This window comes from Camelina sativa, chromosome 6, assembly GCF_000633955.1.
Source record: "Camelina sativa cultivar DH55 chromosome 6, Cs, whole genome shotgun sequence".
NCBI lineage: Eukaryota > Viridiplantae > Streptophyta > Magnoliopsida > Brassicales > Brassicaceae > Camelina > Camelina sativa.
Window position 1 is genome coordinate 24,375,782 of NC_025690.1, and position 13,369 is coordinate 24,389,150.

At 37.4% G+C, this 13,369-nt stretch overlaps 4 protein-coding genes across 6 annotated transcripts; 3 read left to right on the forward strand and 1 right to left on the reverse strand.

The window, feature by feature from the left end:
* LOC104793351 (histone-lysine N-methyltransferase ASHH3) lies at positions 180 to 3,058 on the forward strand. Of its 3 annotated transcripts, none has more exons than XM_010519705.2 (13): positions 180 to 536; positions 615 to 765; positions 855 to 960; positions 1,043 to 1,142; positions 1,224 to 1,302; positions 1,396 to 1,567; positions 1,657 to 1,737; positions 1,843 to 1,996; positions 2,116 to 2,143; positions 2,238 to 2,328; positions 2,423 to 2,471; positions 2,567 to 2,650; positions 2,740 to 3,058. In XM_010519705.2, the coding sequence occupies exons 1-12, from the start codon at positions 519 to 521 to the stop codon at positions 2,636 to 2,638; spliced, it is 1,101 nt and encodes a 366-aa protein (XP_010518007.1). In that variant the 5' UTR covers positions 180 to 518; the 3' UTR covers positions 2,639 to 2,650; positions 2,740 to 3,058. The 3 variants fall into 3 exon arrangements, with proteins under 3 accessions (XP_010518007.1, XP_010518006.1, XP_010518005.1); XM_010519704.2 differs by having other exon boundaries at positions 615 to 744; positions 834 to 960; positions 2,714 to 3,058; XM_010519703.2 differs by having other exon boundaries at positions 615 to 744; positions 834 to 960.
* LOC104793352 (methylenetetrahydrofolate reductase 2) lies at positions 3,779 to 6,850 on the forward strand. Its single transcript, XM_010519706.2, has 10 exons — positions 3,779 to 4,345; positions 4,447 to 4,529; positions 4,638 to 4,811; positions 4,985 to 5,158; positions 5,233 to 5,333; positions 5,440 to 5,551; positions 5,723 to 5,803; positions 5,916 to 6,093; positions 6,189 to 6,523; positions 6,605 to 6,850. Exons 1-10 carry the CDS (start codon positions 3,883 to 3,885, stop codon positions 6,686 to 6,688), a joined length of 1,785 nt encoding a protein of 594 aa, XP_010518008.1. The 5' UTR covers positions 3,779 to 3,882; the 3' UTR covers positions 6,689 to 6,850.
* On the reverse strand, positions 6,935 to 8,367 carry LOC104793354 (putative glycylpeptide N-tetradecanoyltransferase 2). The gene is made up of 2 exons (XM_019246443.1): positions 8,360 to 8,367; positions 6,935 to 8,264 (listed from the first exon to the last, which is right to left on the reverse strand). The coding sequence occupies exons 1-2, from the start codon at positions 8,365 to 8,367 to the stop codon at positions 7,079 to 7,081; spliced, it is 1,194 nt and encodes a 397-aa protein (XP_019101988.1). The 3' UTR covers positions 6,935 to 7,078.
* LOC104699440 (glycylpeptide N-tetradecanoyltransferase 1-like) lies at positions 9,049 to 10,657 on the forward strand. Its single transcript, XM_010414744.1, has 3 exons — positions 9,049 to 9,102; positions 9,412 to 10,578; positions 10,640 to 10,657. Exons 1-3 carry the CDS (start codon positions 9,049 to 9,051, stop codon positions 10,655 to 10,657), a joined length of 1,239 nt encoding a protein of 412 aa, XP_010413046.1.

The following is a 13,369-nucleotide window of genomic DNA, read 5'->3' on the forward strand; positions in this document are numbered from 1 at the left end:
AAGCAACAATATATATATATATATATATATATATATATAGTTGTTATTTCAATATAATTAGTTTGGTGGGCTAGTCGAAACAATTTGGATCAGATACAAAAAGCCCATTATGAGCCAGGCCTACATAATATCTCGAGTTTCAAAGTACGCTTTTATCCTTAAAGAGAGTCACTACTATTGAGGCGTAATTATCAAAGAAAAAAGAAAAAAAAAAAAGTAAGCAACTGCCGCTCATTCTTCAATCTCTGCTTTCTTGCTGTCTCAGATCCGCCATTGTTACTTCATCTTCTTCTTCTTCTCCTTCTTCTTCTTCTTCTTCTTCAACCGAAACAATAATATTAACCGCAACTAGGGTTTCGAGAATTCGAGTTTAGAAACAACAGCAGGAGGAGACGGTATTTGTTTTAGCCTTCTTTCGCCTAACTTCAACTAATCTGGTCTTCCCACTCAATAGGTCATCAAGTTCAAATCTTTGATTTAGAGCTCTAGTCTTTTTCACCCCCATCGATCCGGTGACCATGCCCGCCACCAAAAAGGTCTGTTTCCAGAACTATCTCTCCGCTTCATTAAATTTTTACTTCTTCATTATGTCTGAGATTTTTTTTTTTTCTCAGATTTCGGACAGGAATCACTTAGGGAAAGTGTTCAACAAGCTTTTGAAACAGATTGGAGATTCTCAAGAATTTGAGTTGCCAGATTGGCTGAACAAAGGGAAACCTACTCCTTATATCTTCATCAGGCGCAGTATCCTTATTACTTTACCAAGTATCTCTCTTTAAAATTTTTGCTTTTCACTTCATATAATTTGTTGATATGCCTTAGCTAATTAAAAGATATTTACTTGACGAAGAAAGTCAAAAAGAGGGTTGAAGATGATGGAATCTTCTGTTCTTGCTCCTCCTCTTCCCCTGGTTCTTCTTCTTCTTCTTCAACTGTTTGTGGCAGTAACTGCCATTGTGGGTATGCCTCAGTTTTCCAAATTTTACTTTTCTTCATCTATTGTTTCAGCATTTCATGGATTTAATACCACAAATTGTGTTAGGATGCTATTCTCAACCTGTTCCTCAAGTTGCAAGTGTGGGAGTGAGTGTAACAATAAGCCATTCCAACAACGCCATGTCAAGAAGATGAAGTTAATTCAGGTAATTGTATGAATGGTTTTGCTCGGATTTAGTTGTTGTTGTTAGGGTTACTTGGTTTGTTATATGACTTGTGTCTTGTAGACAGAAAAATGCGGATCAGGGATTGTAGCAGAAGAAGAAATCAAACCTGGAGAGTTTATCATTGAATATGTTGGAGAAGGTAATTTGACTATTTGATTGTTTTGTCTCGCTGTTGGAGAAGGTAACTTGTTTTTTTTTTTTTTTTGCTTCCGGAATCTTTTGGTCCATGTAGTTATAGATGATAAAACTTGTGAAGAGAGACTTTGGAAGATGAAACACCGTGGCGAGACAAACTTTTATTTATGTGAGATTAACAGAGATATGGTGATTGATGCTACTCACAAGGGAAATAAGTCGAGATATATCAATCATAGTTGCAACCCTAATACGCAGATGCAGAAATGGTTTGTTGTTATGAACCATAGTGCTTGTTTTCTAGTTCGGTATAGTTGAGAGCAAAGTCATCATATGGTTATCTTTTCCTTGCAATTAGGATTATAGACGGAGAGACAAGAATCGGCATCTTTGCTACGCGTGGCGTAAAGAAGGGAGAACATTTGACCTATGATTATCAGTGAGATATCTTCCTCCCACTCAAGTTTGCTTTATAACATATATCTGGTTTCATAGCTTCTGCTCTCTCTTATCTGTTGAGTTGTGACACTAACGAATAGAGCAGGTTTGTTCAGTTTGGTGCAGATCAAGACTGTCATTGTGGAGCCGTAGGTTGCAGAATGAAGCTTGGGGTAAAACCTAGCAAACCTAAGGTAGCCTCGGATGAAGCTTTTAATCTAGTGGCACATGAAGTGGCCCAGACTCAGGCTCAGCCCAATGTATGTTAATATTTATCTAAAATATGGATCTTGTTTTTTCCATTGCATAGTTGCATAGTATGTGAGATTCTGTGTGTTATGGAGGTCTAGATACTTACTTTTGTCCCATTTTTGGTTAGGTGCATCAAAATGGACATATACATGCAGGTAAGTATAGATTTTTTTTCTGATGTACTTGCGGAGTGGAGCTCATTGCCTTTTAGTTGTGTAAGAAAAGCAATTTTGGACCACGTTTTTTCAGGAAAATCAAGGAACAATCTTAGTGAAGGGAAAATATGTTCTCGTAATTGCATTGGTGAAGTGATCAGGTTATCTCGCCCCATGAGTGATAGGTATTTTTATGTACTTTTGGACTCCTGGATTAGTATTATGGCTGATTCTATATTATTCTTCGATGTGTTCATTTTTCTTTTTTGAGATTTTCAGGTGTTTTGGCCTGGTTAGACATTTTGATGTGTATTCAAGAAAGCACTCGGTATTACACTTGGCCGATTCCTTTGTTCACCTTCGAGAAATTGGCAAAATCATTCTCAGTTTAGACCTCAGCTAACATCTTTTAACTTGCCTCAGGTAATGTTCGAGGATGGTGTTACGGAGTTTATAGACATGTCGAGGGAAGATTGGGAGATTGTAACTGTCTGATATTGCTTTGAGGTGATTTAAACTCTCTCTGATTTCACTCTATTAACGAAAACATTAGAACTAACAAAAGCATAGATTCCCTTGCTGCTATGTTTCTGCAGAGTTGAGAAACCAATATAATCTAGCCATCTTGGTTTAACTGAAGTAATCAAAGAAACGGTCGTTCGGGATCATCAGCAGTGACATTGCTGTTGCATCTAAATTTGTTATATGTTGTACCATAATCTAATGTTTACAAAATATATATTTACTTGTAACCACATTTCTACTTTCTTTCTCATTCCTTTTGTCTCATGAGCATCTAATATGATGATGTCTTGCAAGAACTTTGTGGTTGTTGTATGGATAAGATATTATTTCCAGTAGTAGGTTTTGTAAGAACCGGTAATGATATCATATCCGGTTTAGTTTTTTTTAGAATTTTCTATCCAAAGACCGGTTTGTTCTGTTTGCACGTGCTGATAAATAAGCTTCGTTCGTACATCTTGTGTCGGTGTCGCCGACAAAAGCCAGTACTCGCAAAATCTGACCACTTTTGGTTTCGCAATTTAGATTGCAATTGTTTCAAATGTAAAATGAGTTTGTGTGTTTACATAATAAAAAAATGTAGAAAAGTTACAAAAACAATTTACATTTGTTAATTTTGCAAAGATTAATGGTACACTGTAAAAATAATAAACGGAAGGATTTTCTAATGTGAAACAAGTAAATTGGATCAATGATATATTTTTGGTGGTAGGTGAGTGATGTGCGTGTATGGTTCTGGTTCACCAACTCAAAAAAAGCATGTACAGTACATCACGGCAAGGGTTGGGGAATGATAGCGACAAGTTCTAACTGTGGTTGGTAAATCTTTTACTCATCACATTCCCTTTAAAATAATTATTTTACTCATCTTCTTTAAATACTTTTTTTGGAATATATACATTGATTGTCGAGTTACATAAAAATTAATTTTAAAAAAAAATACCTTTTCACTTTGTTAAAAAAATTAATAGTTAAAATAAAACATGCATTAAAATTGGTTATATATATATAAAAAATAGTTATAATTTTGTCTAAAAAATGAAATAAATTTAAGGAAGTGGACGGGTAAAGTACTAAAGTCTAAAAAAACCCACCAAACTTTTTGGGATCTATCTCTATGTTTAGTGTAGTATAAAGCAGCCAGTGAGTGAGTTAGAAGAGCCTCTGATGAAACAAACAAACTCGTCTTTTTGAAAATCTCTCTTACCACCGGAAAGATGAAGGTGATAGACAAGATCCAGTCACTAGCCGAAGAAGGCAAAACAGCTTTCTCCTTCGAGTTCTTCCCACCAAAGACAGAAGATGGAGTGGACAATCTCTTTGAGCGGATGGATCGAATGGTCGCTTATGGTCCAACGTTCTGCGATATCACTTGGGGAGCTGGTGGATCTACCGCAGATCTAACCCTTGACATCGCTTCGAGGATGCAGAACGTTGTTTGCGTTGAGAGTATGATGCATCTAACGTGCACTAACATGCCTGTTGAGAAGATTGATCATGCCCTTGAGACGATTAGATCTAATGGGATTCAGAATGTGCTTGCCCTTAGAGGTGATCCGCCTCATGGTCAGGATAAATTTGTTCAGGTTGAAGGTGGTTTCGGTTGTGCTTTGGATCTGGTTAATCATATTCGGACCAAGTATGGTGATTACTTTGGTATCACTGTTGCTGGTTATCCTGGTATTGCTTTGTCTCTCTTTTATCAAAAATTTCGAATTTTGTCTTCTTCGTTTGGTGTTTAGTGAAAAAAGAATCCATTTTTGTGTGTTTGAAAAATTCAGAGGCTCATCCGGATGTTATTGGTGAGAATGGTCTTGCGTCTAATGAAGCTTATCAGAGTGATCTTGAGTATCTCAAGAAAAAGGTTTTTTTTTAATTTTATTTTGTTGTTGTTGTTGGTTTAATGTTTCATCAATTTTTTCTTTTTTTTTGTATGATTGTGTGTTTGAATTTGGGGTTCGTTTTTGAACAGGTTGATGCTGGAGCAGATTTGATTGTTACTCAGCTTTTCTATGATACTGATATATTCCTGAAATTTGTGAACGATTGTCGGCAAATTGGGATAAATTGCCCCATTGTTCCTGGAATTATGCCTATTAATAACTACAGAGGGTTCTTGCGTATGACTGGTTTCTGCAAGACTAAGGTATATTACCTTTCCTGATCTAAAGGTTTCTTATGTTTAGAGTAAACTTGATTCTTAGTTTCTGTTGTAGGATGAAAACTCTCAACAGGAAGAAGAATTAACATATGCTTTTGTTGATGGTGGTGACAGTCACATTATTAATGTAGATTTTAATGTTCCGTTTCATATTGTAGATACCAGTTGAGGTCATGGCTGCCTTGGAGCCTATCAAGGATAATGAAGAAGCTGTGAAAGCCTATGGTATTCACCTTGGAACTGAGATGTGTAAAAAGATGTTGGCTCATGGAATCAAGTCTCTTCATCTCTACACACTGAACATGGAGAAGTCAGCTCTGGCTATATTGATGGTTGGTCTTCATTTTCTACTACATTAAGGATCATATAGATATACTAGGGTCTCCTAACTTTGGTGCTGTTGCAGAACCTTGGTATGATTGATGAGTCCAAAATTTCTCGCTCTTTACCATGGAGACGCCCTGCAAACGTTTTCCGTACTAAAGAAGATGTTCGCCCCATTTTCTGGTAACCACACTTAGTTTCTGACGTTGTTCTGGTTATGCCTCGCAACAGATCTGAATCCCCAGAGGATATATATATAAGACTTGGGCTTTCTTCTTATCTTTTGAAGGGCAAACCGTCCAAAGAGCTACATTTCCAGAACCAAGGGCTGGGAAGACTTCCCACAAGGTCGTTGGGGTAACTCACGCAGTGCTTCATATGGTGCACTCTCGGATCATCAGGTACTACATCATCTTTAATTGCATAACTCTCTTTCAGGAGGTCATAGACTCATAGCAAATGGGTTTCGAAGGGATTTTTTCATTGATTGGTTTTTATTGATTTGCTCTACATTGTTATATGTAAAATCGTCTTGTGAGCTTCTCTGCTGAACTAAATGCTTTTGCTGTCAGTTCTCACGTCCACGAGCACGTGACAAGAAGCTTCAACAAGAATGGGCTGTCCCACTGAAAAGTGTTGAAGATATTCAGGAGGTAGATCATTTCTTTCGCTACCACACATAAACAGTTGTTCCCCCACTTTCACCTGTATAAAAAATGCTGACTCGTATAATAATCTTGCAAAAAAAAAACTGCCACATAACAGAAATTCAAGGAGCTCTGCCTTGGAAACCTAAAAAGCAGTCCCTGGTCTGAACTAGATGGACTCCAGCCAGAGACAAAGATCATAAACGAGCAGCTGGTAAATATCAACTCCAAAGGCTTCTTGACCATCAATAGCCAGCCATCAGTCAATGCCGAGAGATCTGATTCCCCAACTGTTGGTTAGGAATCAGTCCCGTTCTGTTCTCATAGCTAATAGTGTTTCAGAGTTTTGATCCCAGATTCATAGATACTTGTGCTTGTGTTTGGTTTGCAGGATGGGGAGGTCCTGTTGGATATGTATACCAAAAAGCTTATCTAGAGTTCTTCTGCTCAAAGGAGAAATTAGATGCAGTGGTGGAGAAATGCAAAGCTTTGCCATCGATTACTTACATAGCTGTGAACAAAGGAGAAAATTGGGTATCAAACACTGCTCAATCTGATGTGAATGCTGTTACTTGGGGAGTTTTCCCGGCTAAGGAAATCATTCAACCAACCATTGTCGATCCCGCTAGCTTCAAAGTATGGAAGGATGAAGCATTTGAGACTTGGTCAAGAAGCTGGGCTAACTTGTACCCTGAAGCCGACCCTTCCAGAAACTTGCTCGAGGAGGTAAGCTCTGATCGGATTAGTTATTGCTCTTGACAATGGTGTATTTATAATGAATAATGGACATTTTGATCCAAAATGCAGGTGAAGAGCAGCTACTATTTGGTAAGCTTGGTGGAGAACGATTACATCAATGGTAACATATTCGCCGTCTTTGCTGATCTTTGAGAAAATTTTAAAGGAAACAATTACAGTATATCGGTTCCTACTGCTTTCCTGATTTGCTTTTGTAATTTCTCAAAAATGTTGGGATTTTAGTTCTTATATCTCTTTACCACTACAGTATTGATGTGCCAATAATGTTATTGATTATAAGCATCTGTTTCACTACCTTAAAGATCCGAATACAAAAGCATAACGCTGTGATGTTATTATGACTTTATAGACAGCAAAACATGAAGTAGGAATCTAGGAATAGGAATCTTGGAATAGGAAAATAGGAATCTAAGATTTAAACTTTCCTCTTGTTCATATTAGTTGCAAAAGATATCTAGGAATATGAATCTTAGGCTACACATTGGTTGCTCACATTCGGGAGCTGTAGGAGTTTTAACAGTACTAGAAAACTAGCCCAAGTTCTGATGGGATCAGTGAACTTCTCAAACGGTAATTATAGAGATAGTAGTGAAACGGTTCATTTCCTGGAGTAAACCTCAACTCTTTGAAGAAACTCTCATTGTGCATCACATCTGACGCGTATAACAGATCAAAACCTTTTTGCTTAGAGATGATTAGTGCATCCTTCATTAGCTGTGGATATGAGGTTACTGTCGCGACATTGTAGTAAGAATAAGCACATTCCAATGTTGTGTATTTCCTGTTGCTGGTGATAGTTGCAGGGACACTGTAGAAGCTGCAGAAGTCAGTGACGTCATGAGTTTCAGGGTTTACTACTAAGTAACTGTAGACGACATTTTCCCGGGGGAGGAGCCAGTGCTTGACATCGTTTTCATCAAAGTCAGCCGCAACTCCAAACTGGCAAAGGTAGTTCCTGAGCAACTTTGTAGCAACTGGGACATCACGTCGTTCCATTCCCCTAAATCCAGGAGTGATTGGTGCATCTGGTAATTTGTTAACTTTGATGGCCATGCTCATAGTCATTCTTTTACTAAGACTTGTTATCCCAACATCGATAATCTTCTTCGGGTTCAATAATCTGCCCCAGTATCGGCAGGTGGTAAGTGGTCTAGAAAGTACATCACGTGAGGTATAAGCAGCTTGCCATATATTCTGCAAGTGAACCCTTCTAGTCACCTCCTTTATCATGACAGGAGCAAGTCCCTTAGACCTGAGCTTCTTGTGAACACACAAGAACATGATCTTTGCCATTTTAATAACCTCATCACGCACCCTGATTCTTACTGGCACGCCACCGATGAAAGCAACTAGTTTCTTCGAGGTCTTGACACGGACTCCAATATGCCAGCTCTGGTAGTAACCAGGTGGACACAGTGCCCACCTTAGAAACTCTCTGGAGTAATCAGCCTTGAACACAAATCCGTCATCAGGGTAGTTCTCCTTGAGAAAGTTGTATACCTCTGAACACAAATCATCAGAGTTCAAATCGCATGTGGTCCATTCGAATTGACCAAGAAGGTTGTATGGCTCTTGCTTAACCTTAGATACCAAAGTTGCGGGCTCAATTGGCCCTTGAGGCAAAATCGCGTCTTTGATATCCTTAAAGTGCCCAACAGGTTGAGTTCCCCAGAACTTATGGGTCTCTGAATACTGCTTCCAAGTATGGCTTCACATGAACAATGGTTCTTGGCTGATTGAATTTGTGAGTTCTTGGCATCAGCACCTAGAGCGTCCTCCACAGAATTCGGTTTTGGGTCTGACATTGTCATATGTTTCGACTGCCACACAAAAAAAAATGATTGTTCAACAATGAATAAATAGTACACAGCGTATTAGCAAGCAAAAAAAAACGCAATCTAGCAATAACCATGAATTAAACTGAAAACGAATGAGAAAGATACAGTATGAAACACTAAAATTAGTAACCCTAGCGATCCCAAAATCTCCAGCAGCAACAACAACACACAAATGCTTTCCGATTAACCTATCGAAGTAGATATCTCCATAGAAACGAAATGGTACAAAGATCGCTATGAATTATTCGATGCTAAGCCATGAATCGAAACTAAAAAAAAAAAGAAACACCAAGAAATCTTAGTTCCGCTATAGTATAGACAGGGACAAATTGCTAACCGAAACTCTTCCGGAATCGGAAGCAGATCGTCGGAAAAAATTTGAGCTACGATCAGAGAAAACGAAACGGGACAAAGATCGCAATAAAATTATCACGGAGTCTGATACAAAGGCTTAAATAGAAACAAAATCCAAAGAATCAGAAGCGGATAGTATCAACAGTGACAAATTACTTACCAAAAAGCTCCGGGTTGAAGTGAGAGAGGAGGAATCGGAAGTATATCGCCGGAAAATAGTTGAGCTACGATCGGAGGATACTGAGAGAAAACTTAAATTCGAAATTTCTGGAGAAACAGAGAGGGCGAGTCCTGAAGGTGATGACGAAGAGATGTTTAGACGATTTTGACCCTGAGATTTCTTCAAAACTAACCGTCAGATTAAAGCTAGTCCACGTGTTATCATCTGCCTTTTCATACATTTGGCGCCATAATTTCCCTACTCAAAACCATTCAGTTATGTGGAAAACATTTGGCGCATTATATATATTGATTTTGACTTATTATGTGGAAAATATGTATTTTTAAGAAGAAATTCTATATAAACATTATTAAAAAGAATAAAAACATTTGAAACCCAATTAAATCTTCTTCCAATTTAAACGAATTAATTAAAATAAATCGAAATCAGTAAAAGTTGTTTCTTGGACATGAAGCCTTCTGATGTCAATCCCTACGATATAGCTGAGGACGGCCAGAGCTCAAAAATCCAGTCTCAAAACATGTCAATATCTCAGCCTGTCTAAATACGAGAAAGTAGATCAAATCGTTGAAGCAAACCCATTAGCCAAGGGCGATACTTCAGCCCCAAGGTTACCGTGTTCAGAGATCTTGAAGACTCAACCTGTTGAGCAGTTAAAGGATATGGGAGACACGAGTTTGCCTGAAGGTACAGTTGAGCCCGCAACTCCGTTATCTGAGGTCAGGCAAGAGCCACACGATCTACCTTCTCCTGCTTTGGAATGGACCACATGCGATTTGAACTCTGATGATATGTGTGCAGAGGTGTGCAACTTTCTCAATCAACATTATGCTGATGTCAAACAGTTGTTCAAGGAAAATTATACCAACGAGTTTCTAAGGTGGGCATTGTGTCCACCTGGTTATTACCAGAGCTGGCATATTGGAGTCCGTGCCAAGACCTCAAAGAAACTCGTTGCTTTCATAAGTGGCGTGCCAGAGAGAATTAGGGTTCATGATGAGGTTGTCAAATTTGCAAAGATAGATATCTTGTGTGTTCAGAAAAGTCTGAGGTCAACGGGAATTGCTCATGCCATGATCAAGGAGGTGACTAGAAGGGTTCACTTGGAGGATATATGGCAAGCGGCTTATAGCTTACCTAATATACGTGCTAAAAAACCAGTCACCACCATCGTCTGCCATTGCCAATACTGGATGAGAATGTTGAACCCGCAGAAGCTAGTGGATACTGGGTTTACAAGTTATCGAAACAAAGAGCAAGTGAGGAGGTTCAACAAAGCTAACAAGTTACCAGATGCAACGGTCACTCCTGGATTTAGGGAAATGGAACTACGTGATGTCCCAGCTGTTACAGAGTTGCTCAGGAACTACCTTCGCGAGTTTCGAGTTGCGACTGACTTTGATGAAAACGATGTCAAGCACTGGCTCCTCCCCCGGGAAAATGTCGTCCACTTCTACGTAGTAGAATGCCCGGTAACTCATGTTGTCACTGACTTCTGTAGCACCTTCACTGTCTCTTTAACTATCGACGGTAACCTCAGACACAAGACAGTGGAAATTGCTTATTCTTACTACAATGTCGCGACACAGACCCCGTTGCCCCAGCTGATGAAAGATGCGCTAATCGTCTCTAATCAAAAAGGCATCGATGTTACTTGTGTGCATCTTCTTCACTTTGTTACTTGTGTGCATCTTCTTCACTTTGTTCTAGAGACAAGGAGAAATTTGACCCTGATGAGTAAAGTCAACGCAAATCTTAATTATTCTTATGATACCTTCTACGTGAGTTTCTTCTGCCCAAAGAGTCTCCTCCTAATTTCCATACTTAAATATAAAGTAAATCAAATGTTATACTTAAATATATAAACACCCACAAATGCTAGAAGAATGATTACTTTTGTGTATTATTTTTTAAACAATTATACTCGATCGATATCAACGTACGGTTAAAAACATGTGGGTACGTTCTACGTACTCTACGAATTACGAGTCTTAAGGAAACATAGATAAAGAATAGTTGTATGAGTGTCGTTTGTAATCGTATATATAGTTGTATGGTTCAGTGTTGTTTTATTATTAGTAGTATGCATGGACAGAAATTAGTCAAATTACCATCCGTCTCTTCTCTTCACAAAAGTTATAATCATTATAACAAGGTTAATATATACAAGTTTGAGCCATCAGAACTGAGGCAATCCAAGGATATATATTGTTTGTATTTAATACATTTTTACTGTTACATTGATTAGACAAAATACTCAAACTATATCAAACAACATCCAAAAACTTGATCCTTGATCCTCTTACATAAGAAACTAAAAATAATTAGGAAAGAAACGAGAAGCAAAGTGTAGTGTCTCTCACACCTTGCTGCAAGACAGTGGGGAAGGGATACGATAGAGCCAACGCGGTAGAGAAAAGATGGCAAATTCTGAATAGTGACCATTTACCGCGTTGTCCCACTCGCCAGCAAAACTTAGAATGCCACTGTCGTCGCTGCTATGGTCCCAGTGCCGTGCCTACCCTTGGGCAAAAAGGGCAAATGCCAAGGCCACCAAAAAAAACTAAAATTTTAGGCCACATTTTATATAAAAAGTAAGCTTATATATTTAGTTAACTTAATATAACATGCTTTAATGGAAACTTTTCATTAGAATTATATTTTTAAAAATACTATAAGTTTTGTTGAGATTTTCTTATCTTGAAAATAAATTCTTTACCAATAACAATATAAGTAAAAAAAAAATATTTAAACAAAGAATAACTCAAAGTAGTACATGTGGAAAATTACAATAGAACATTGTGAGTTAACAAAAATGATTTTAATTTTTATATTATTGGTTTTGTTATTAACATTTTATTTTTATTTAATATTAAAATAGTTTACTAATATTACAATTAGTCAAAAAAAAAAAAAATTGCCCTAGGCCTCCATAGGTGTGAGCACCGCACTGTATGGTCCCCAAACTTGCCTTTGTGCAAGTTAGCAGATGCCAAACAGTGAGGCATCTTCCTCTGCACGTAGGCTGTATTAGAATCAAAAGGGTTTATTGTCAGCGTAATGTAATCTAAAGCGGTCTTTGGAGATATTTGAGCTACTAATTTCCACTCCCCGCTCTCTAGCCTCCATATACTTAACTTGAGCTCTAAACTTACGTTCATGTACATAAGAAACCCTTGAGAAGTTGTGCAAGGTCTTTTAAATTCTGATTTGTTATCTATGTCGGGGAAATGAAAAACTTGGCATAGATCAGATTCAGCGTAGAAATCATGCGATACAACAACTTGAATGTGAGGATTATACTTCTTGTAACCGAGCCAGTAAAGGCTTCCGTTTAAGTTAACGGGATTGTGCAAAATAATACGGCCCAAAAGGATAGAAGAATGGAGAGTGGTGAAACTCCACAAACCAGTCTCAGATGAATAAAATAAGTAATTCTATGACATCCCTGATGTACTCTATCTAACGGCGTCGTTTCAATGAAAACTCGTAGAACAATGGCGAAAATAACCTTATCCTTCGTCACATTCTCTCATGTAATCAAACGCGGTCGTTTTAGTCAAAAATGTAACAGTGTCATATTACAGCTACATGCAAAGCAAAATGGCCAAAATACCCTCTATTCTGTCACCGTATTAACAAGCTTCCACGTCCCGAGTTTGATGCTTATTGGTTGTCTAAAATTGTGTGTGTGCCGTGTGTGTGTTTTTTTATTCATCCTTCGGGATTAATTCACTATTTCATCTAAAAAATATACCATATATCACACAGTCCTATTCAAAATATGATTTTAAAACATTTTTTTGGGATTTAGTAAATTTAGAATTTTGATATGATTTATGTTTAAATTCTTTCAAATCTCACTTAAAACAATGCGATTTGAATTTCTATATTTTTAACTAAACAAATTCTTCCAAATCCTCCAGAATTCCTAAAACTTATTAAAATCTAAATCCACAAACTGTTTTGAATAACCGTGGATTTTAAAGTAGATTTTTAAATCACCACTTTAGTAACAGTAAATTTGAATTGACTTTTTAAAATCAATAATATATGATTTATAAATTTTATACAAATCACTTAAAATGTCTAAGTTGAATACAACCCCAAAATATATTTATGCAAAGTTACACTTCAATTGTCTCTTAAGGTTTGACTTGAGGGTTTTTTTGCAAAATTGAAAGCAGTTTTTGTGTAATTATCTTTGTGAATTCGGGAGATTTTATTGTAAGAGGCCAAAAAAATTGAGTTCCTTGTGCTAACTTCGACGCTAAACGTTTCAGTTAATGAAGACCAAGTGGAGATTTCTTCTGAGGTAGAATTAATATATGAACTTACCATATATAATCTGGTTTTTGTTTTAAAGTTATTGATGCTTGTGTTGGTATACAGTAAAACCTCTATAAATTAATAATGTTGGGACCAAGACATATTTTTAAT

What these genes read in the sequence shown, in the direction of transcription:
- LOC104793351 (XM_010519705.2), top strand. An exon ending in AGAAGATGAAGTTAATTCAG is followed by an intron (nt 1,143 to 1,223) that starts GTAATTGTATGA and finishes TGTGTCTTGTAG; the next exon opens with ACAGAAAAATGCGGATCAGG. An exon ending in CATTGAATATGTTGGAGAAG is followed by an intron (nt 1,303 to 1,395) that starts GTAATTTGACTA and finishes TGGTCCATGTAG; the next exon opens with TTATAGATGATAAAACTTGT.
- LOC104793352 (XM_010519706.2), top strand. Translation starts at nt 3,883, where the DNA reads ATGAAGGTGATAGACAAGATCCAGTCACTAGCCGAAGAAGGCAAAACA. An exon ending in GTGTTGAAGATATTCAGGAG is followed by an intron (nt 5,804 to 5,915) that starts GTAGATCATTTC and finishes GCCACATAACAG; the next exon opens with AAATTCAAGGAGCTCTGCCT. An exon ending in CCAGAAACTTGCTCGAGGAG is followed by an intron (nt 6,524 to 6,604) that starts GTAAGCTCTGAT and finishes TCCAAAATGCAG; the next exon opens with GTGAAGAGCAGCTACTATTT.
- LOC104699440 (XM_010414744.1), top strand. Translation starts at nt 9,049, where the DNA reads ATGACGAAGAGATGTTTAGACGATTTTGACCCTGAGATTTCTTCAAAA. An exon ending in AGATTTCTTCAAAACTAACC is followed by an intron (nt 9,103 to 9,411) that starts GTCAGATTAAAG and finishes CCTACGATATAG; the next exon opens with CTGAGGACGGCCAGAGCTCA.